This window comes from Hemibagrus wyckioides, linkage group LG13 (assembly GCF_019097595.1).
Source record: "Hemibagrus wyckioides isolate EC202008001 linkage group LG13, SWU_Hwy_1.0, whole genome shotgun sequence".
Lineage (NCBI taxonomy): Eukaryota > Metazoa > Chordata > Actinopteri > Siluriformes > Bagridae > Hemibagrus > Hemibagrus wyckioides.
Window position 1 is genome coordinate 3,365,839 of NC_080722.1, and position 23,860 is coordinate 3,389,698.

General features: G+C 39.1%; 2 protein-coding genes across 7 annotated transcripts in view; both read right to left on the minus strand.

The window, feature by feature from the left end:
• afap1 (actin filament associated protein 1) overlaps positions 1-5,967 on the minus strand; it is an 85,599-nt gene extending 79,632 nt beyond the window's left edge. Inside the window, exon 1 of the mRNA XM_058406192.1 lies at positions 5,813-5,967. Coding sequence (XP_058262175.1) covers positions 5,813-5,834 — 22 coding nt within the window. The 5' untranslated portion in view covers positions 5,835-5,967. The remainder of the gene's footprint in view (positions 1-5,812) is intronic.
• A 4,205-nt stretch (positions 5,968-10,172) lies between these two features.
• ablim2 (actin binding LIM protein family, member 2) overlaps positions 10,173-23,860 on the minus strand; it is a 90,501-nt gene continuing 76,813 nt past the window's right edge. The window contains exons 15-22 of one of the 6 annotated variants that reach the window (XM_058406879.1): positions 20,968-21,021; positions 19,409-19,452; positions 17,776-17,881; positions 17,528-17,586; positions 15,038-15,089; positions 14,881-14,888; positions 14,615-14,695; positions 10,173-12,495 (exon numbers count right to left, since the gene is read on the minus strand). In XM_058406879.1, the coding sequence (XP_058262862.1) occupies positions 12,382-12,495; positions 14,615-14,695; positions 14,881-14,888; positions 15,038-15,089; positions 17,528-17,586; positions 17,776-17,881; positions 19,409-19,452; positions 20,968-21,021 (518 nt within the window). In that variant the 3' untranslated portion in view covers positions 10,173-12,381. Of the gene's footprint in view, positions 12,496-14,614; positions 14,696-14,880; positions 14,889-14,972; positions 15,090-17,527; positions 17,587-17,775; positions 17,882-19,408; positions 19,453-20,967; positions 21,022-23,860 lie in introns of those variants that run through there. The other 5 variants (XM_058406873.1, XM_058406874.1, XM_058406877.1 and 2 more) reach the window with 5 other exon arrangements.

Below are 23,860 nucleotides of genomic sequence, written 5' to 3' on the forward strand. Positions count from 1 at the left end.
TGTTTCAGTGTCTCAGTGTTACAGTATTTCAGTGTCTCAGTGTTTCAGTGTCACAGTGTCTCAGTGTTACAGTGTCTCAGTGTCACAGTCTCTCAATGTTTCAGTGTCTCAGTGTTTCAGTGTCACAGTATTTCAGTGTCTCAGTGTTTCAGTGTCTCAGTGTTACAGTGTCTCAGTGTTTCAGTGTCTCAGTGTTTCAGTGTCTCAGTGTTTCAGTGTCTCAGTGTTTCAGTGTCTCAGTGTTTCAGTGTCTCAGTGTTTCAGTGTCTCAGTGTCTCAGTGTTTCAGTGTTACAGTGTCTCAGTGTCACAGTGTCTCAGTGTTACGGTATTTCAGTGTCTCAGTGTTAGTGTCTCAGTGTTAGTGTCTCAGTGTTTCAGTGTCTCAGTGTCAGTGTCTCAGAGTCTCAGTGTTTCAGTGTCTCAGTGTTACAGTGTCTCAGTGTTTCAGTGTCTCAGTGTTTCAGTGTCTCAGTGTTACAGTGTCTCAGTGTTTCAGTGTCACAGTCTCTCAATGTTTCAGTGTCTCAGTGTTAGTGTCTCAGTCTTACAGTATTTCAGTGTTTCAGTGTCTGTGTTACAGTGTCACAGTGTCTCAGTGTTACGGTATTTCAGTGTCTCAGTGTTTCAGTGTCTCAGTGTTACAGTGTCTCAGTGTTACAGTGTCTGTGTTACAGTGTCACAGTGTTTCAGTGTCTCAGTGTTACAGTGTCTCAGTATTTCAGTGTCTCAGTGTTACAGTGTCTCAGTATTTCAGTGTCTCAGTGTCACAGTGTTACAGTCTCTCAATGTTTCAGTGTCTCAGTGTTTCAGTGTCTCAGTGTTACAGTCTCTCAATGTTTCAGTGTCTCAGTGTTTCAGTGTCTCAGTGTTTCAGTGTTACAGTCTCTCAATGTTTCAGTGTCTCAGTGTCACAGTATTTCAGTGTCTCAGTGTTTCAGTGTTTCAGTGTCTCAGTGTTACAATCTCTCAATGTTTCAGTGTCTCAGTGTCTCAGTGTTACAGTGTTTCAGTGTCTCAGTGTTTCAGTGTTACAGTCTCTCAATGTTTCAGTGTTTCAGTGTCTCAGTGTCAGTGTTTCAGTGTCTCAGTTTTTCAGTGTTTCAGTGTCTCAGTGTTTCAGTGTCACAGTCTCAGTGTCACAGTGTCTCAGTGTTACAGTGTTTCAGTGTCTCAGTGTTACAGTCTCTCAATGTTTCAGTGTCTCAGTGTTTCAGTGTCTCAGTGTTACAGTGTCTCAGTGTCACAGTGTCACAGTGTCTCAGTGTTTCAGTGTTTCAGTGTCTCAGTGTTTCAGTGTCTCAGTGTTTCAGTGTCTCAGTCTTACAGTATTTCAGTGTCTCAGTGTTAGTGTCTCAGTCTTACAGTATTTCAGTGTTTCAGTGTTTCAGTGTCTCAGTGTTACGGTATTTCAGTGTCTCAGTGTTACAGTCTCTCAATGTTTCAGTGTCTCAGTGTTAGTGTCTCAGTCTTACAGTATTTCAGTGTCTCAGTGTTACAGTCTCTCAATGTTTCAGTGTCTCATTGTTTCAGTGTCTGTGTTTCAGTGTTACAGTGTCTCAGTGTTAGTGTCTCAGTGTTTCAGTGTCTCAGTGTTTCAGTGTTTCAGTGTCTCAGTGTTACAGTATTTCAGTGTCTCAGTGTTAGTGTTTCAGTGTCTCAGTGTTACAGTCTCTCTATGTTTCAGTGTCTCAGTGTTAGTGTCTCAGTCTTACAGTATTTCAGTGTTTCAGTGTTTCAGTGTCTCAGTGTTACAGTGTCACAGTGTCTCAGTGTTACGGTATTTCAGTGTCTCAGTGTTTCAGTGTCTCAGTGTTACAGTCTCTCAATGTTTCAGTGTCTCATTGTTTCAGTGTCTGTGTTTCAGTGTTACAGTGTCTCAGTGTTAGTGTCTCAGTGTTTCAGTGTCTCAGTGTTTCAGTGTCTCAGTGTTACAGTATTTCAGTGTCTCAGTGTTACAGTATTTCAGTGTCTCAGTGTTACAGTCTCTCATTGTTTCAGTGTCTCAGTGTTAGTGTCTCAGTCTTACAGTATTTCAGTGTTTCAGTGTTTCAGTGTCTCAGTGTTACAGTGTCACAGTGTCTCAGTGTTACGGTATTTCAGTGTCTCAGTGTTTCAGTGTCTCAGTGTTACAGTGTCTCAGTGTTACAGTGTCTCAGTGTTACAGTGTCACAGTGTCACAGTGTCTCAGTGTTACGGTATTTCAGTGTCTCAGTGTTTCAGTGTCTCAGTGTTACAGTGTCTCAGTGTTTCAGTGTCTCAGTGTTTCAGTGTCTCAGTGTCAGTGTCTCAGAGTCTCAGTGTTTCAGTGTCTCAGTGTTACAGTGTCTCAGTGTCTCAGTGTTTCAGTGTCTCAGTGTTTCAGTGTCTCAGTGTTACAGTGTCACAGTGTCACAGTGTCTCAGTGTTACGGTATTTCAGTGTCTCAGTGTTAGTGTCTCAGTGTTAGTGTCTCAGTGTTTCAGTGTCTCAGTGTTTCAGTGTCTCAGTGTTACAGTGTCACAGTGTCACAGTGTCTCAGTGTTACGGTATTTCAGTGTCTCAGTGTTACAGTGTCTCAGTGTTACAGTGTCTCAGTGTTTCAGTGTCTCAGTGTCAGTGTCTCAGAGTCTCAGTGTTTCAGTGTCTCAGTGTTACAGTGTCTCAGTGTCTCAGTGTCAGTGTCTCAGTGTTACAGTGTCTCAGTGTTTCAGTGTCACAGTCTCTCAATGTTTCAGTGTCTCAGTGTTAGTGTCTCAGTCTTACAGTATTTCAGTGTTTCAGTGTCTGTGTTACAGTGTCACAGTGTCTCAGTGTTACGGTATTTCAGTGTCTCAGTGTTTCAGTGTCTCAGTGTTACAGTGTCTCAGTGTTACAGTGTCTCAGTGTTACAGTGTCACAGTGTCTCAGTGTTACGGTATTTTAGTGTCTCAGTGTTACAGTGTCTCAGTGTTACAGTGTCTCAGTGTTTCAGTGTCTCAGTGTTTCAGTGTCTCAGTGTTTCAGTGTCTCAGTGTCTCAGTGTTTCAGTGTCTCAGTGTTACAGTGTCTCAGTGTTTCAGTGTCTCAGTGTTACAGTGTCACAGTGTCACAGTGTCACGGTATTTCAGTGTCTCAGTGTTACAGTGTCTCAGTGTTACAGTGTCTCAGTGTTTCAGTGTCTCAGTGTTTCAGTGTCTCAGAGTCTCAGTGTTTCAGTGTCTCAGTGTTTCAGTGTCTCAGTGTCAGTGTCTCAGTGTTACAGTGTCTCAGTGTTTCAGTGTCTCAGTGTTTCAGTGTCAGTGTCTCAGTGTTACAGTGTTTCAGTGTCTCAGTGTTACAGTCTCTCAATGTTTCAGTGTCTCAGTGTTTCAGTGTCCCAGTGTTTGTGTCACAGTGTCTCAGTGTTTCAGTGTCTCAGTGTTTCAGTGTCTCTGTGTTACAGTCTCTCAATGTTTCAGTGTCTCAGTGCTTCAGTGTCTCAGTGTTACAGTGTCTCAGTGTTACAGTGTCTCAGTGTTACAGTATTTCAGTGTCTCAGTGTTACAGTGTCTCAGTGTCTCAGTGTTACAGTGTCTCAGTGTTAGTGTCTCAGTGTCTGTGTTAGTCTCTCAATGTTTCAGTCTCAGTGTTTGTGTCTCAATGTTTCAGTGTCTCAGTGTTAGTGTCTCAGTGTTACAGTGTCTCAGTGTTACAGTATTTCAGTGTCTCAGTGTTTCAGTGTCTCAGTGTTTCAGTGTCTCAGTGTTACAGTCTCTCAATGTTTCAGTGTCTCAGTGTTACAGTGTCTCAGTGTTACAGTGTTACAGTGTTTCAGTGTCTCAGTGTTACAGTCTCTCAATGTTTCAGTGTCTCAGTGTTTCAGTGTCTCAGTGTAACAGTGTCTCAGTGTCTCAGTGTTACAGTATTTCAGTGTCTCAGTGTTTCAGTGTCACAGTGTCTCAGTGTTAGTGTTTCAGTGTCTCAGTGTTACAATCTCAAAATTTTTCAGTGTCTCAGTGTTTCAGTGTCTCAGTGTTACAGTGTCTCAGTGTTACAGTGTCTCAGTGTTACAGTGTCTCAGTGTTACAGTATTTCAGTGTCTCAGTGTTACAGTGTCTCAGTCTCTCAGTGTTTCAGTGTCTCATTGTTTCAGTGTCTCAGTCTCTCAGTGTCTTTATCCCTGATGTCAACACATCAGAGCTGAAACTCTCTTAGAAATCCAGCAAACAGGAAGGAGCTGAGGGTGTGTCTCAGGCTAATTGTTCAGTGTAGAAAGCAGCGGATTGAATTGGACCTGAAAAACTTCCTCTGTGAGATCCAAGAAGTGCTTGCACAAACACACACACACACACACACACAAATAAACACACATGTATCCGACCATTCATTTTAAAAATAACTGCTGTAGCTTTTCCTCGAGTCCACAAAACAGCTAATAATAATAATATGCTCTCATGTTTGATTAACTGGATTTATTCTGAATCATTTAGCTCAGTCAACACACCCTCCCTCCCTCCCTTCCTCTGTAGTGTGCCTATTGTGGCTTGTCCCCCTCCTTGTCCCAGTCTCCCTCCCCCCACTGCTATAGGGATAATCTCCGGTCTGAATGGGGTGTGTCTCCAAAACTGCCAGCTGATCCCTCACTCATCCATGGAGCCACGTCCCAAATCGCATGCAACATCACCTAACACCTTCCCTCATGGAATAGAAAGAAGTTTGTCTATTAGCAGACTAGCATAAACATCAGCCATGTTCAATATATATATACATAAATATAACCGAGACTACACAGACTGCACTTTTCCACCACGATCAGCGTGTTGATATTTTTATGCTTCATGCTCTTGTTAGTTTTGTTCCACAACATCTTGTACAAATTCCTCACTGTTTATCAGTCTGGTCATTATTTTAAATATTATTATCCATCTTTGATTTCAGATTAGACTCCAGCGTCTGCAGCAGAAAAGATCATTGTACGTGAGAGGCTTGTGTGTTTGGCAAAAACATTAGGAGTCTGGTTTTTCTTATTGACTTTATATACTCACCACATAGGGTACAAGCTAACAGTGTTATAGAACAATAAACCTCTGGGAGATTTAATAAGAAACACTGAGAGATAGATAGATAGATAGATAGATAGATAGATAGATAGATAGATAGATAGATAGATAGACGGGGTACCAATAAGAATGGGGTGCCAATACTGATAGATAGATAGATAGATAGATAGATAGATAGATAGATAGATAGATAGATAGACGGGGTACCAATAAGAATGGGGTGCCAATACTTCTACAGCATGACCTGTATTTCCTGTAGCACAGGTACACTGGTAGATATCACACACTATAGAGTAGTACAGTACTTTGGGACACGCTCCCTGATGCGCGCGCCCGTCGGACCACGCGAGCGCTCGCGCACGCGCTTCTGCCGCCTATTAATCACCTCCCTTCTGTCGTTCTTTGTGCTCGTGTTCACCCAAAAACTGCAAAAAACCCACCCGGAAGTGTCCAAATGACCAAAGTATCCCTCTGGCTTTACACTGTAACGGCTATACGATGCCATTTATACAGTTTAAATAAATAACCGGGGAACAAAAGGAAGAGGAAAATCAATCTCTCCCAAGTGTAACGCAGAGAAACAGTTTATACCACTATAGGAATTATAGAAAGATGTTTATAAAGAGGTCGGGTTCAAACAGGAGCTGTTTTGTGTGCTAAATGAAAGTAATATGATATTTTAAAATGAAATAAAATATACTAGGCGCACATGTGGTGCTAACAGTGAAAGCTAACGCGTCCAGAAAACTAACGTTCCGCTAATAATTATACAATTCGCCGGTAAATTGGTCTAGGGAGATATTTCTTCCTTACCTTTCCCGCTGTTTCCCGTCATATTGTTTTATTCCGGGATGTAAAACCCCAGAGAGATGAGGATGATGATGATAAGAGGGAAGCGGCTCCAGCTCCACTGTTACTGTCCGTTCACTTACACATTCAAACTGGAGCTCGTGCAGGACAGCGTCCCACCTCCAGCTGTCAACACACACCACAGAGTGGCACCTGGAACAACCAATCATAACGCGCTGTGCGAGTCCGGCTGACCAATGGCAGAGACGCAGGGGCGGTGTCGATTTTGTTTTAGAAAGGGACGATTCTGTAGTCAACTCCAGAATTACTGGCAAGTATTGGCACTCTATCTATCTATCTATCTATCTATCTATCTATCTATCTATCTATCTATCTGTTTGTATATCTATCTATCTATCTATCTATCTATCTGTTTGTATATCTATCTATCTATCTATCTATCTATCTGTTTGTATATCTATCTATCTATCTATCTATCTATCTATCTATCTATCTATCTATCTACACATTTGTCTACTTCCCTCGTCACATCCATACTTATGGCCCCTAATCTATCTGTGTATAAGTATTCCCAGAGCTCCATAAGTATTGGCACCTCATCTCTCTCTCTCTCTCTCTCTCTCTCTCTCTCTCTCACTCACTCTCAATCATCTCCAGAATTTATTATTACCCCGCTTTCTGTCTGTCTATCCCTCTGTAGTAAAGCACCACACACAGTCCAGCTATCTATCTATCTATCTATCTATCTATCTATCTATCTATCTATCTATCTATCTATCTGTTTGTATATCTATCTATCTATCTATCTATCTATCTATCTATCTATCTATCTATCTATCTATCTATCTATCTATCTATCTATCTGTCTGTCTGTCTGTCTGTCTATCTATCTATCTATCTATCTATCTATCTATCTATCTATCTATCTATCTATCTATCTATCTATCTATCTGTCTATCTATTGCTGTCTGTCTATCTATCTATCTATCTATCTATCTATCTATCTATCTATCTATCTATCTATCTATCTATCTATCTATCTATCTATCTATCTATCTATCTACACATTTGTCTACTTCCCTCATCACATCCATACTTATGGCCCCTAATCTATCTGTGTATAAGTATTCCCAGAGCTCCATAAGTATTGGCACCTCATCTCTCTCTCTCTCTCTCTCTCTCTCTCACTCTCAATCATCTCCAGAATTTATTATTACCCCGCTTTCTGTCTGTCTATCCCTCTGTAGTAAAGCACCACACACAGTACAGCTGTATGACACATTTATTGAAAGATGAACATCAGTTTTTTTTTTCAATCCAGCAAAGCAAATGAAAAGAAAACAAAAGGAAAAATATAAAGGTTTAAGCAACAGTATAGTATTAAACCTTGATATTTCTCAAACCGCTGCACAGCCACAACTACATCAAAATCACAGCATTGGCCTAAAGACGTATCTGTGGTTATGCAATTGTTAGTTCATTAAAAAATACACACACACACACACACACAAATCCCAAATTGTCTGATTGGCATCTCAGTGTCTGGAGCTTTCATGTTACATTCGTTGTGTATACCAACACAAAGGCATGTTTATAAACCAGAAGAAAACAAAAACAAGAGGAAATAGAAATGAAAACCATGAACACGATCTGGATCATCTCAATCAGCACAAAAACTATGAATCATAATCAGCAATCTGCCTCCTCTGCTTCCACTGATGCTGTTTATTTGTAGGGCTACGATCCAATAATTAACATTCACACGGTCCAAAATAACAGAATGTCATAAAACACCGACTCCGGCAAAGCCAGCGGAGATACGAGCTGAGATCTTCACTTTCCCCTCTGTTATATCAAGAGTAGAGACAGAGAAGCAGACTGAACATCTGTATTTGACTTATCTGGCCTGGATGTGACTCACACACACACACACACACACAAAACTCCAGCAGCTGTTCAAATAAAGCAAACTTTCCATGCAACCCAACACAGCGTGCTCCATCACGGAACCTTTCCTGCAGAAATTTATTCATAAAAATGACAAAAAAAATATAGACGCCCTACACCCTGTGAGAGAAAACATTTGGCCATGACAAGACAGCTGAGGAGGAGAGATAATATATTCCAAAAAAAAGTTAAAAAATCACTGTCACTCATAAACACATTTTTATTCACTCCCAACGTTACACAAACATGACGTGACTTGTTCTATTGCTTTGCAGTAAAATAGATTCAAAAGTAAAGGTGAGGATATTAAAGGAGCAGTCTGTAATATTCAGAGCCCTCTGCTGCTTGTGTGGTGAACTGCATGTGGAATAAAAATATTGGGAAAAAAAAACAACTGACCGCTCTGGGGGAACGAGTTATGGAAAAAGAGGCAGGGATGAAAAGTACTGGTTTGGAGATTATTTCAGGGTCAGAAAAAATTAAAAGGGTAAAATAAAATTAATAATAATAATAATAATAATAATAATAATAAAAAATCAATAATTATAATTATTTTTTTACTTTTATTATTGTTATTATTTATTTTTTTAAAACTTATATAACTTTATTATTATTATTATTATTATTATTATTATTAATGAACCAGTAATTATTATTCTTTTTAGCTTTTATTATAGTTAATACTTATTTTTAAAATATAACTTTATTCTAGTTATTATTTATAATAAATAGCAATAATAATTAGTCAATAATGGTAAATTAATTTTTTAATTTTTTTCTTGTTACTATTCATTTAAAAAAAAAAAATTATGCAATGCTTTAAATCAAAATGTCCCACCTCAGATTCCATGCAAATTGCCTTTTAAGAAAAAAAAAGGGGGGGGGGTGGCCAAGCAGTACATCTTTGGCGCTAATTTCAGGGCCAGAACAAAAATAAAGCTAGCATAAAAATAAAAAAATAAAAAGAGATCATTTTTATAAAGGTAATATATTGCGAAGGAAATTTTTTGCGAAGGTTACCGCTACAGGAATAGGATTATTACAGGTCCAGACACATTACAAACTGCACCTTTAAAATAATCAAGGGTCGAGATCGTCTCGATCCGTCCTTACAGGATTAGAACTAAAGAACGAAGGCATTTTGAAAGAATCCTAGCTACACTTTGACATTCATTTCGACACAGAAACGCTCATGCATATGCAGTTACACCCACATGATTAAGGCTTTGTCGTAAATCAGATTTCTGAATGAATTTAAAGCGAAATCAGACACGCAGGTGCGTGAGAACAACGCAGTCTGGATTTCATCAGCATCTCATGCTCTAGCTAGTTATTTTATATTGCATCTTCACACTGACGTCTCTTACTGTTTCATTAGACAGATATATTTATTTATGTGTTTATATATTTATTAATTTATTTATACATGAGTGTAAAGCTACAGTGGACGGAAACCTTGGCGAGTCTCGACATGAATGAGTTTCACAGCAAGAAGAGAGTAGAAAAATATTCCTCACAGAACATGAGGACGATCGAAGAGGCTACAGTGTCTGACAACAAGAGTCCAGGAGAAATCTGATCTGAAGAAACATCACACAAAAAAGCTGCAGTTTTTATCTTACTGATTCATCCAAGGAAGAAAGACAGAAAGAAAGAAAGACAGAAAGAAAGAAAGAAAGAAAGAAAGAAAGAAAGAAAGAAAGAAAGAAAGAGGAGTAATAACAGAAAGAAAGAAAGAAAGAAAGAAAGAAAGAAAGAAAGAAAGAAAGAAAGAAAGAAAGAAAGAAAGAAAGAGGAGTAATAACAGAAAGAAAGAAAGAAAGAAAGAAAGAAAGAAAGAAAGAAAGAAAGAAAGAAAGAGGAGTAATAACAGAAAGAAAGAAAGAAAGAAAGAAAGAAAGAAAGAAAGAAAGAAAGAGGAGTAATAACAGAAAGAAAGAAAGAAAGAAAGAAAGAAAGAGGAGTAATAACAGAAAGAAAGAAAGAAAGAAAGAAAGAAAGAAAGAAAGAAAGAAAGAAAGAAAGAAAGAAAGAGGAGTAATAACAGAAAGAAAGAAAGAAAGAAAGAAAGAGGAGTAATAACAGAAAGAAAGAAAGAAAGAAAGAAAGAAAGAAAGAAAGAAAGAAAGAGGAGTAATAACAGAAAGAAAGAAAGAAAGAAAGAAAGAAAGAAAGAAAGAGGAGTAATAACAGAAAGAAAGAAAGAAAGACAGAAAGACAGAAAGAAAGAAAGAGGAGTAATAACAGAAAGAAAGAAAGAAAGAAAGACAGAAAGACAGAAAGAAAGAAAGAAAGAAAGAAAGAGGAGTAATAACAGAAAGAAAGAAAGAAAGAAAGAAAGAAAGAAAGAAAGAGGAGTAATAACAGAAAGAAAGAAAGAAAGAAAGAAAGAGGAGTAATAACAGAAAGAAAGAAAGAAAGAAAGAGGAGTAATAACAGAAAGAAAGAAAGAAAGAAAGAAAGAAAGAAAGAAAGAAAGAAAGAAAGAAAGAAAGAAAGGCTGAATGCAGTAGAAGGTGTTAGAGTGACTGAACTCGTACTAGTGATTAGCTAGTAAACAGTTAGCATGAGTGATAATATCAGTGCTGAAGGTGTAGCAGAGGTCACGTAGAAACGTCACGTAGAAACCTGTCACAATCATTACACCAGCAGAGAAACACGTGTTCTGCCCCGTGCTCTCACTCAAACTCGCCGATGTCACACTGAACCTGCGATGTTAAAGCCCCGGACCTGTCGCGTGATGACATCACAACGCCAAGTTTTCCTTATAAGGCTTTAGATACGACTCCCACTGTCCAGTTTAATCTCAATTACACACCAAGTTCATCAAACTCGTCAGTTTCATGTTAAAGTCCATATAATAAGTAAAAAAAATACAAACTATCCCATCAGAACAAAAGTAATGGCACCCTTTCTAGACGACGTCTACAGCAGCTAATGCGGCGCTTTGGCTGAGCTGCGTTAGCATTTTAGCATTTTTATCTCTCTGGAAGCGTTTTTAAAGTTCTGTGTGTGGCTAATAGAAAAACACACCCCTGTGCTGTGACGATGCATTCCATTTTCCGTGTCAGAGGTGATTTCGCAGGTTAAAATGATATCTGTGATTTTTTTTCCCACCACATTTGAGGTGGATAAAAAAAAAAAAAACGGACCTTTATGTTGTTGTTTTTTTGGTTAGCAAACAAGCTAACTGTGATGAGCGATGTGTGATGTACATGTTCTTCCTCAAAACTGCAGAATCTGTTTTATAGATTTAACAAGCAAATTTGACCAGAAAATATCGTAGAAGGAAGTGGAAATCATTTCTAAAAACATGAATTGTTTGAACATTGAAACATTGAATTACTTAATTAATTAATTTATTTATTTATTATAAAGTGTGGGTTTGTCAGTTCTCTTGTTCAGTGTGCACTACCACCTAGTGGACAGATTTTTTAATTAAATTTTTTAATTTAATTAATGGACCTCGAGTGGAAGGCAGCATGGAGGCGCTTGATCATTTTTATGGTTCGTTAGCATGATTTTGGTGGGAATTTTACTTCAGTTTCACTAAACGCTGTGCAAAAACCGAATGTCGGAAAGTTTCTCTTTTAAACCGTGGAGATTTGTTGGTTTTTATTCCAGTTTACACTTTAAGTTGACTCTTTTTGAATCATTTCTGTAAGATTTGTCTGGAGATTGAAATCAACTAAATATCAAGATGAAGTAAATAAGAGTGAGATTTTAGTCAGGTCTAAAATTTCAGATCAGAATCAGAATTTTTTTCCTCAACAAACTAAGAAACAAGTTAGGAAAACATTCCTCAGTTCATCGTCAATCCTTTCTGTCTAATTCTAGAGGATTGTAGCCAAGTTTAAGTCAAAGGATGCTAACTCGTGATATAAATTAAAAGGATGCTAACTCGGAATATAAAATGAAAGGATGCTAACTCTGAATATAAATAAAAGGATGCTAACTCGGAATATAAAATGAAAGGATGCTAACTCGGAATATAAAATCTAAACCTTTTGACATGTGCTAATCAGCGTTTACTAAACTGTTAGCAAAAACTATGAGGAATTGTTTATCAAGATCGATCTGTCGGTCGTCCGAAATGATTTTTTTTGTTAAATAATTGTGACGTAATGATTGTGACAGGAAACTGAGGAGAAAAACAATAAAAAACGCAGTGATGACTGGCTAAAAACGGACATCAAGGGATTTCCATAGCAACCACACCCCCACCCACACCCACACACACACCCACACACACACAGAGTGTATAGACCCTTATTGCAGTTATCTGAACGGTGAGCGAGGGAACAGGGATCATCTTTCTTCTCCAGCACAACAGATATAAGGTAGCATTCGCACAGAAGGAAGCGGGCGTGGCTAACACTGAGGCTGCGACGTGACGGCGTATAGGACACACTCCTCCGTTCCTCAGCGCTATGACAGCGGGACAACGTGTGTGCGTACATGAGGATGTATGTAGATATATTTTGTATTATAGATTCATTTCTATATATTTCACTCTCTCTCATATCTCTGCATATATACGTAGACGGATTGAGGAGAAATTCCTCGTCAGTTCGCTCGGGGGGCGGAGTCATCACTCATGGCGGCGGTGGTGATGATGGTGATGGTTAGAACAGGCGAGCTTTTTTCTTCAGATCGTTTTTCTTCCACAGAGCCAAGCGGTCGAACTGGGCGATGGTCATCCCAAACACCTGGAAGAACTCTTCAGGAGAGAGGTGTCTCTGAAAAAGAGCAGGAAAAAAAAAGATGAGTCAGGGTGTGGGCGTGGCCTGTCTAATTTTATTTTATTTTTTTAAAATTCACACCTAATTTGAATAAATACAACTATTGTACTGAGCATAAAAAAAGTGAATAATCATTTTTTCGAATGCAGAGAGATTGGATAAAAGGAACATTAAAAATAAAAATAAAAATAACAAAATCAATTAATTTTACCAAAAAAATATATAGAAGTGGGAATAATTTCTAAAAATGAGGTTGAATTTATTTATTTATTTACTTATTAAAAGGTGTGGGTTTGTCAATTCTCGTGTTCAGTGTACACTGCCACCTAGTGGACAGATTTTTTAATATATACATATATATATATATATATATATATATATATATATATATATATATATATTTTTTTTTTTTACATTTTCCCAAATTTCCATGAATAATTGGATGTCACACTACAGAAAATTCTACAGATTCGTCATATCCTCACAGGATTGTGCTGCTAACATGTTCATCAAAAGCAAATTCACAGCTCGACAGCTCTGATTGGATAAACTCGGATTGCAACCGCTTTAAATTACGCTTCCACGTTTATCCCGAGCAGCTTCTGTTATCTTTCACAGCTTTCTCATCTTTTTTGCTCTTTTTAAGTTTGTCGTCCAGTCGACCGGCCGCTCCTTCCTTCCTCCATATCCGACTTCCGCTAATGTTTCAGCGTGACGTATTTCCCCATCGCTACGCCGCGTACTTCCGTGATGTCGGGTGTTTCGTCTCCTGACTCTATTCATCGAGCCGTTTTTGTTCAGTGTTGTTCAGCTACTTCCTGGTTTTCACCTGATAGCAGCTTCTCAGGTTCTGATGGGGTTTCTGTTGCTAAGCGACCAGCCGTAACATTCTAACAGCGCTAACATGGTTTCAGAGTGAAGACGTTCAACAGCGTGATGTGGAGTTAACTCTGTACAACACTCATCCTGCTTCAGAGCACAGCTTCATAACCCTGAGCTTCATAACCTCACTTCTACACTACACCTGTGACACCTTCCTCTACCCCAGGGGGTAAAAGCATGGTTTAAAAGCTGGGGTAACAGCAGTACTCAGTTCTCAGGTAAAGCCTTGCTGACTCCAGTCCACACCCAGCCTCTAAAGGGTTAATCGCATCCTAATCAAGTCTGACTTGGTGAGCAGATTTTTCTACTTACTGCATCTGCATGTGGTGAATTTCAGCCTGGATTAAAGAGTGGAACAGATGATGACATGGAGCAGAGTGATGACGATTACAGCAGACTGTCCACACAACTCACTCATAACTTACTGCAGACGTCCACCGCCTGTGTGTGTGTGTGTGTTTGGTTTTATAGTTCTGTGTCTCCATGAACAATGACATTTGGGGACATTTGGCTGCCCCACACAAAGGAAAGTACTTTTGTTTTCTTCAAAAACATGCAGCTTTTATTTAAAAAAGAGCTGAAACAGCCAGTTTTTATTGTTATTTAACTACAGTAATGCACAAAATGGTAAAATATGCTCTGTGTGTGTGTGTGTGTGTTACAGGATGTGCAGAGGCATCAGTTAGGGTTTTGTTAGCGTTTTGTTCTGGTTCGTCAGCTCGCTCCAGGCCGCTGGAGGTAGAAAAACAGACGCTTGGGGTTTTTATGGCCCTTTAGAAAGATGCTGAAATGATGACGCTTTCGTAATTCTCATCGGGATGTCGTCAGCATCCCTCCTGAGAGGATGACGCTATTCTCTCTCGCAAGAAAAAACAAACTGATCTCCTGCTCACACCACACACATTTACATTCCTGCCATTTCGGTAAACACTCTTATCCAGAGGGACTTACTATTTATCTCATTTTATACAACTGAGCAAATGAGGGTTAAGGGCCTTGTTCAGGGGCCCAGCAGAGGCAGCTTAGTGGACCTGGGATTCAAGGTTTAACCACTAAGCTACCACACACACACACACACACACACACACACACAAAGAGACGAAAAAAGAGTCGGAAAGAGCCAGAAAGATTCGGAAGGAGCCGGAAAGAGCCGGAAAGAACAGGAAAGAACAGGAAGAACCAAAAAGAGAGCTGGAATGAGCAGGAAAGAGTCAGTGCCTAAGAGTAACAGTACCTCTAGCCTGGTGCGGTCCACATCACGCGGCAGCTTCACCCTCACTCTGTGTGTCACCGCCAGCATGTCATACGGGTACACCTACACACACACACACACACACACAGTACTGTTTAATAACTCAACACTCACTTTCTTTAACACGCAATATAAATTTTATATGTATTTGTTCAGCGTTTTAACAAGGTGAGAATTTTCCCTAAGCAGCTTTTCGGAAATAAATCACTTCAGAGGATAATTTTAAAAAATAAAAAACTCAGACTCACCTTGTACTCTGAGGAAAGGATGCGATGATTAAGAAGGAACAGAGAGACAGAGAGATAGAGAGAGAGAGAAGCAACAATGCTGTCAATCTAGCTCATACTTCACATATAAGAGCAGGATAATTATAAATAATTGAGTGTATATGACATCATATCCTACCTCTCATTGCACCCCAGGCGGAGTCGTGTTCATCCTCTCCGAGATCAGCCGCCTGGAGCGGGAAAAAACAATCAATTAAATGCAACATGCTGCAAACTAACTGTGTGAGACGGGTCAGTGGTACGGACGGGGGGGTGGGGGGTGGGCAAAACTTTCTGAACACATACTGGAAGGAGATGGAAAATGTGTGGTTTAGGGAGAAACAGTGTAAAGTGTGTGCACGATGCTGCCACCTGGTGGACAACTACTTCCTGTCACAATGTTGTGTGCTGAATGATGAAGAGTTTTATTCATTTTAAACGACAGCAATATTCCTGTTTATTTCTTTGTTTGTTATTTTTTCACACTTTTTTCCTGTTCTCCACTACATTATAGCAGCTATAAACAGTCTTTCATCCGTCCATCCATCCATCCTTTTATCCTTCCATCCATCCGTCCATCCATCCATCCATCGATCTGTCTGTCCTTCCGTCCATCCATCTATCTATCCATGCATCCATCCATCCATCCATCCGTCTATCTGTCCATCTGTCCATCCTTCCATCTGTACATCCTTCCATACATCCATACATCTATTCGTCTATCTGTCCATCCATCCATCCATCCATCCATCCAGCTATCTATCTATCCATTCATCTGTACATCCGTCTATCTGTCCATCCGCCCATCCATCAATCCATCCATCCTTCCTTCTATCCATCTGTCCATCCGTCCATTTTCTGTAGCTCTTATTCTACTCAACGTCACAAGGACCTCAGGGTACAAGGCAGGGGTAACAATCACAGAGCACAATCTCTCTCTCTTTTTCTCTTTTTCACAGTCACATATACACTCACTCACACACACACTACGGACAATTTATGCCAATCAGTCTACAAGGCATGTCCATGGACTGAGGGAGGAAACTGGAGAGCCCTGAGGAAACCCCTGAAGCCCAGAACCTTCTGAACCTTCTGAAGATGTTTCCAGAACCTAAAGTTGCTTCACCGGTTACAGAGCTCTGACACTGGAGACTCCTTCTGTAAAAGTACAGAGCGTACAGAGTCCCTGTGTATGAGCTGTTGCTATAGAAACGTAGTGATGTGCAGTGGTGAAAGGCTGACTGTGTGTGTGTGTGTGTGCTTCCTGAGCTTATTGCTATCGTATTTCCTCTTTATTAATAAAGCAGTTTGGTCCTCTGTGAGCTGAGTGAAGTCAGACATTATTCTGTAACATCGATGAACTACATCCTCGGTCCAACTGAGTTACGCCTCTATCCTGATCCACATGTGCGATTAATGGACAGCGTCCTTGTCCTCACAGCTGGAGGAGATTCAGAACCAAACATGAGTCATCATGACTGACGCAAAGGGAACGTGACTGCAGCCGTTACACCCCAAACTCACACAGAGAGAGAGAGAGAGAGAGAGAGAGAGAGGAATTACAGACAGATGTAGGAGCTGGATATTTGGATATATGGATATAACATCTCACACTACACATTTCTCTCGCCTCATATATCTCATGTATCACCTCATCGCCACCTTATATCTCATCTCATATTTCACATCTCATATCTCACCTCACATCACCTTATATCTCATCTCATATCTCACGTCTCACCTCACATCACCTTATATCTCACATATCTCACCTGATGTCTTACCTCTCATCTCTCTCCCCACATCTCATATCTCACCTCACATCTCAACTCATATCTCACCTCACATTATTTTATATCTCATGTCACATCTTGTATCTCACCTGACATTTCCCCTTATATTTCATCTCACATTTCACATCTTACCTCACATCTCTCTCCTCATGTCTCACCTCACCTCTCACACCTCATACCTTGCGTCTCTCACACCTCATATCTCCCAATTCCTGTCTCTCATCTCACCTCACATCTCACCTTATGTCTCACATCACATTACTTTATATCTCATGTCACATCTTGTATCTCACCTGACATTTCACCTTATATTTCATCTCATATTTCACGTCTTACCTCACATCTCTCTCCTCACTTCTCATGTCTCACCTCACATCTCACACCTCATACCTTGCGTCTCTCACACCTCATATCTCCAGTCTCACTTCACATCTCTGACCTAATGTCTCTCAATTCCTGTCTCTCATCTCACCTCACATCTCATCTCACGCCTCAAGTCTCACCTCATGTCTCACATCTCACTTCACCTCAGGTTTCACCTCACCTCACGTCTCACATCTCATGTCTCACCTCACATCTCACATCATCTCATGTCTCACCTTACATCTCATCTCATGTCTCACGTCTCACACCATGTCTAACATCTCACACCTCACTCCATGTCTCACTTCACTCATCACATCTCATGTCTCACCTCACATCTCCCTCCTCACGTTTCTCACACCTCACGTCTCACCTCACGTCTCACCTCACACCTCACTCCATGTCTCTCCTCACGTCTCACACCTCACACAGCAGGAGAAGAGATTGTGTGATGATCTGTAGGAGAACTTTACCTTGTAGATGCCATTGTGCCCGTAGCCTGGGAGTGAAGCAGACTTGTTGTAGGGGAAATCTGTAACAGATATCAGAATTCATCTTTTAGATCAGACGTGTTAGAGACGCTGCGTCTGGGGAAAACTTTCGGACCTCACTGTGGACGAATTCTGGCAAACAGCAAAAAGATTTTTACTGTAAAAATAAAAGCCATGCTCCTGGTTTAAGATGCTAAAGCTAAAGGAAGCACTGACTGCCGGTCACTCACTGGGCTGAGACATGTCCGTGGGCAGGCTGTGTGTGGAAGTCCTGGGGTCTATGTCCGGCGACTGTCCATCACTCTGACTCTTCAGAAGCGTCCAACTCATCCTGGTCTACAGAGACATGCAACACAGACATCAGCAGAGGACAGAGTTTAATATAAATCTTTCATTTTATCTTTAATAATGTGTCGAATCCTCTGTTAGACACACAGCCAGGTCTAAACCTCAACACGGTTTAAAAAAATTAGACTTATAAATACTTTATATTCAAAAAGTCATATATTATAAAAAAAAAAAAAACAGTCAGGATATTTCCAGAATAAATTTGTAATCTATGTATATATCAAGAAATACAGCAAAATATGTCAAGAATTAAATTACCATTATATTATATTATTATTATTATATATTATTATTATTATAATAGAAGTATAAATAATTAAATATATATAATAAAAATATTAATAAAATAATTTGTATAGATATTAAATAATATATTTAAAATAATAATAATAATAGTTTATAAGAAATAATTCGTAATTCAATCACAATATTCAGAGAATAAATTCGAGATATGTTTAAAAAAATATTATTATGCGAAGAAAACAAATTCATTTGTAAAAAAAAATCATTATAAAAGTCAAAATATCTATTTTATATATATTTTTTTAACAAGAACACTTATTTCATTTATGTTATTTATTTATTTACTTATTTATTTATTTCTAATTTAAAAACGATATTACTGACAGCAAATTAAGTAAAAAAGTCGTGAAATTTGAACATGAATTTTAGAGTTTATCGCTATTTTTTTTAAATCCCCTTTTGCTTTGATGAGTTTTTGTGTTCAATTTTATGATTTTTGATTAAATCCATCATCATGGCGTCTGATCGCACGCTTCACACGAAGAGATTAGACACGAGGAAAAAATTGGAGTTTTTGTACGAAGCGGACAATATCATGCATTTGATAACATTTAAATATAAATTTATAAATAGAGAAGAATCCTAAATATTACATATATGAAATTATTGAATTGAATTAAATTGAATATTAAAAATTCTTTTAAAATTAGGCATTCAGTGTAGCCTCAGACTTTTTGATTATATGAAAGAGAATGTAAAAAGAAATCATCTCACACCTCACATCTCACATCACATCTCATGTCTCTCACATCTCTCTCCTCAAATCTCACACCTCACATTTCACCTCATGTCTCACCTCACATCTCTCACCTCATGTGTCACACCACATCTCATGTCTCACCTCACACCTCACATCTCACCTCACATCTCACATCACATCTCATGTCTCTCACATCTCTCTCCTCAAATCTCACACCTCACATTTCACCTCACACTCACCTCACGTCTCACATCACCTCACATCTTTCACATCTCACCTCACATCTCATGTCTCTCACATCTCTCTCCTCAAATCTCACACCTCACATCTTTCACATCTCACCTCACATCTCTCACATCACCTCACATCTCATCTCACGTCTCACATCACACCTCACATCTCATCTCACGTCTCACATCACACCTCACAGAATGTAAAATGTATTTTTGTGTAACTATTTAATAATAATAATAATAATAATAATAATAATGATACACAAACAGAGCTGATACCTTTCTGTCCACATCATCCCCGTCTTGCCAGGAGGTTCTGGAGGCTGTAAAAAAAATGACAATGCACCAATCAGCTCTGTACAAAATATAAAAATAAATAAATAAATAAATAAAAACAGTCTTGCATACAAACAGTAAACGTGGCATGCAGCGTGCGTCACAATAAACTACAAGAAAAATAAAACACCAAATTAAAATGCCACCTAAAGAACCACCTACAGCACTGACTACTGAAAATAATAAAACGTGGGGTTAAGGGAAAAAATATTAAACAAAGACAGATTTCAGGGAAAATAAAAACAATAAAGGCACAAAAAATAAAATAAATAAAGTGTAGAAATGAGTAGAAAAGGCAATCGGATGACTGGTAAAATTACCGCCACAACACAGTGATCTACACACAACTGGTACAACACAACCAGTACCACTCACACAGACACAGTCTTCTACTGACCGGCCAAAGCCACTAGCATGAGTCACGCACAGAAAGAAAAAACACACTGTCCAAAATCACAGCACATCAGCACATGGAAGAGAGATGATGGATGGATGAAGCAGGGAAAAGGAAAGAAAAAGAAAAGAACAGAAAATAAAAGAGCTGAAAAGAAAAAAGAAAAGAAATTAACACAAAAGAAAAGAAAAGAACAAACAAGAACAAAGAAAAGAAATGAACAGAAAAGAAATAAAAGAAAAGAACAGAAAAGAAAAGAAATAAAAAGAAAGGAAAAGAAATAAAAAGAAAAGAACAGAAAAGAAATGAACAGAAAAGAAAAGAAAAAGAAAATAAATTAACAGAAAAGAAAAGATACAAAAAGAAAAGAAAAGAAAAGAAAAGAAAAGAAAAGAAAAGAAAAGAAAAGAAAATAAAAAATAAAAAATTGATAGATCGAGTTTCCATATCAGACCTGATGGTTCATAAAAATAAAATAAACTGCAGTTAAAGTCCCCGGAAGTTACAGCTCGTCTAACTCATCATCATTTCACATAAACTTCTCATTACTTCTACAAAAAAAGCCTTAATCTATGGAATGATGCGTATAAAAACATCTGTGAGCAGTTTTGACATCACAAACATGATTGACCAATCACGGCAAATGCAAATCACTTGATTAACTTGATAGGATGGCAACAAAACCTGAGAGGTGATCTAACTAAGCATTAGCGATGAAGAAAATCCGTTTGGTTGTTATGCTAACATTAGGTTCCAACAAGTTTAGCTGCTTATCGAATATTTTAAAAAAATTAATTATATCAATAAAAATAATTTAAATTCACGTGAATTGAAGCTGATCTACCGTCAGAACTGCTGTTCGAGAAAATTCCGACCAATCACAATCCAGAATCTTATAGAGACGTGTTCCGGCAGGGGGACAGGGAGGGTCTACTTTAATGCGAAATTTGCTAAGTTTGGAACCTCAGTGCCGTCTGAAATGGAAAGCCCAAGAACCCAAACGAAAAGGTCACCCGTTACCATGGCAACAGGATTACCATGATAGCACCGGCGTCATGCGACAGAGCATGCTCAGAGTGATGGATATACCACGCAGTTTGGACTGTACCATGCTGTTTGTAGATAGGGGGTTTTCTATAGATATTATCTTTGGCTTTATTATCTGGAATGGAAGACAGAGAGAAAGCATGACAGGTGCAGAGACATGAGAGAGAGAGAGAGAGAGAGAGAGAGAGAGAGCATGAAAAAAAGAAGCATGAGTTAGGAGTTATTGAAGGATGGACTGAAATCAGGAGAGCAGAAGAGCAGCGGCAAGCTGAAGAATATCTCTGGCTGTAGTAGAGCTGAAACTTCAGACTCCTTGTGATGTGTAAATGATCGTGATTAGCATGCGGAAATCAAACGTGCTGCTAGCGTCATCTTAGCCCATTTATCAAACGTTACTGGGTCACTTCCTTTCCAGACCACCAGGGGGTCCTAGCAAGTGGTTTATGTATCACTGTGTTATTCCAATGTGGGCGGAGCCACGCCCTTTCCTTACGCGTTTTCCCACTTTCTCACCTGTCCCTAATATTCCCTTGATATGCTGCTCTATATATACTCTATTGTCAAAAGTATTGGGACACCCCTCCAGATCATTGAGTTCAGGTGTCGTGTTTCAGGGGTTGGACTCGGCCCCTTAGTTCCAGTGAAAGGAACTCTTAATGCTTCAGCTTCATACCAAGACATTTTGGACAATTTCATGCTCCCAACTTTGTGGGAACAGTTTGGGGATGACCCCTTCCTGTTCCAACATGACTGTACACCAGTGAGCAAAGCAAGGTCCATAAAGACATGGATGAGTGAGTTTGGTGTGGAGGAACTTGAGTCCTGACCTCAACCTCATAGAACACCTTTGGGATGAATTAGAGCGTAGACTGCGAGCCAGACCAGAACTGGGACATCTGTCTTTACATGCACATGAATGTAATATGGAGTTGTCCCGCCCTTTGCAGCTATAATAGCTTCAACTCTTCTGGGAAGGCTTTCCACAAGGTTTAGGAGTGTGTTTATGGGAATTTTTGACCGTTCCTCTAGAAGCGCATTTGTGAGGTCAGGCACTGATGTTGGACGACAAGGTCTGGCTCACAGTCTCCACTCTAATTCATCCTAAAGGTGTCTTACCTTTCTGGTGTGCAGTCATGTTGGAACAGGAAGGGGTCATCCCCAAACGGTTCCCACAAAGTTAGGAGCATGAAATTGTCCAAAATGTCTTGGTATGAAGCTGAAGCATTAAGAGTTCCTTTCACTGGAACTAAGCGGCTGAGCCCAACCCCTGAAAAACAACACCTGAATTCAAGGATTTGGAGGGGTGTCCCAATACTTTTGGCAATACAGTGTATTTCTCTGTGAAAACACTGTAACGTTCCTGAGAAACTTTGAATTGTCCTGAAGATACCGGGAAACTTTTTTTTAATACAACTGACACTGGAGACTCCTTCCAGAACCAGAAAACAGGACCTTACACCAAATTTCACTTTCATGAACATGCTGTTACTATGGAAACGATGAAACATTTTCTAGCTGTTGTTCTAGAAAATGTATTAACACCTTACACCTTCTGACCAATCAGAATCCAGAATTCAACCGGATATGAAAGATACAGTATACAATAGATGAGTTTTTGAAGTGGCTAATCATTTAGAGAAGCCTATATCTAGCGGTTTAACGTGTCTGAGCCGATCGACGAGGTTTAAAAGGAATTTTTTTTTGGATGAATTTTTTGCTTTAAGAGAACTGCGATAATCAAATCCATTCGATTCGGATTAAACCCAAGGCAAGAAATGAAAGAAGGATCAAATCCCTCCAAGACCGGAGCAATGTGAGGGTAAATGCGAGGGAGTCGGTGAAATGGAGCTGTTGTTTAATTCTTTAATAATTGACGCAGCATGTTGGATTCTTTGCTCCATTTCATCTTAACCTCACTTTACTTTCAGCTTCACTGCATCCAAACAACTGACCCTAATGAACCGGAGAGCTTTTCAGGAAAAATGATTCATTTTTAACACGACACACTGAGACGGGTTTTTTATGTGTGTGTGTGTTTGTAAGATCTGTTTCAGCATCTGCCAGCACTGGAAAGAAAAGACATCATAAAAAATAAAAAATAAAACAGGGAGGAACAATTGCAACAGAACAAAACGGCATAAAGCCGACGGTTTGTGTCCTCAGTCCTCACTGACGGTGACAGTTGCGTTCTCGTGAATAATCCGCCTTCGTGCTGACTCTGAGCAGTAAATACGACCATAAATGAGAAATAAATCACGGCTCGGACTTCAGACGCGGCTTACGAGCGCACTTCTTCACGAGACGTCTGTAAAACCGCTCTGTAGAGACGCAGGGTCCGATCTACACGCAGCTATAAACCGTTTTTTTTTTTTCACTTTTAGCGTGATACAGCAACAATTGAAACGAAAAACAACTTCTGGAGGGTTATGCCAACTGGTTGCCTAAGTGTGTACACCCCTGGGCTAATCCTTCATTAAAGCACCTCCACATTTTCACAGATCTTTGACAGAATACAGATCCAGACTCAGAACACCGATCTTCCTCTTCTGAAGCCATTCCTGTGATGATTTGATCTTCAGCAGTCGATGAGGAGCCTGCATTCCTTTTACAGACTAAATGTAATCCCGAGACTAAATGTAATCATGGGACTAAATGTCATACTGGGATTAAATGTAATCTTGGAACTAAATGTAGTCATGAGATTAAATATAATCCTGGGATTAAATGTAGTCCTGAGACTACATGTAATGAAAATGGAATTAAATGGAATTTAACTGGAATTGAATGTAATGCCAAAACTAAATGTAATCTATGGCCTAAATGTAATATAACCGGGACTAAATGTAATCCCGAAACTAACATGTAAATCTGGGACTAAATGTTATCCAAGGATTAAATATAATCCTGAAATTAAATGTTATCCTACATGTAATGTAATACTGGGACTAAATGTA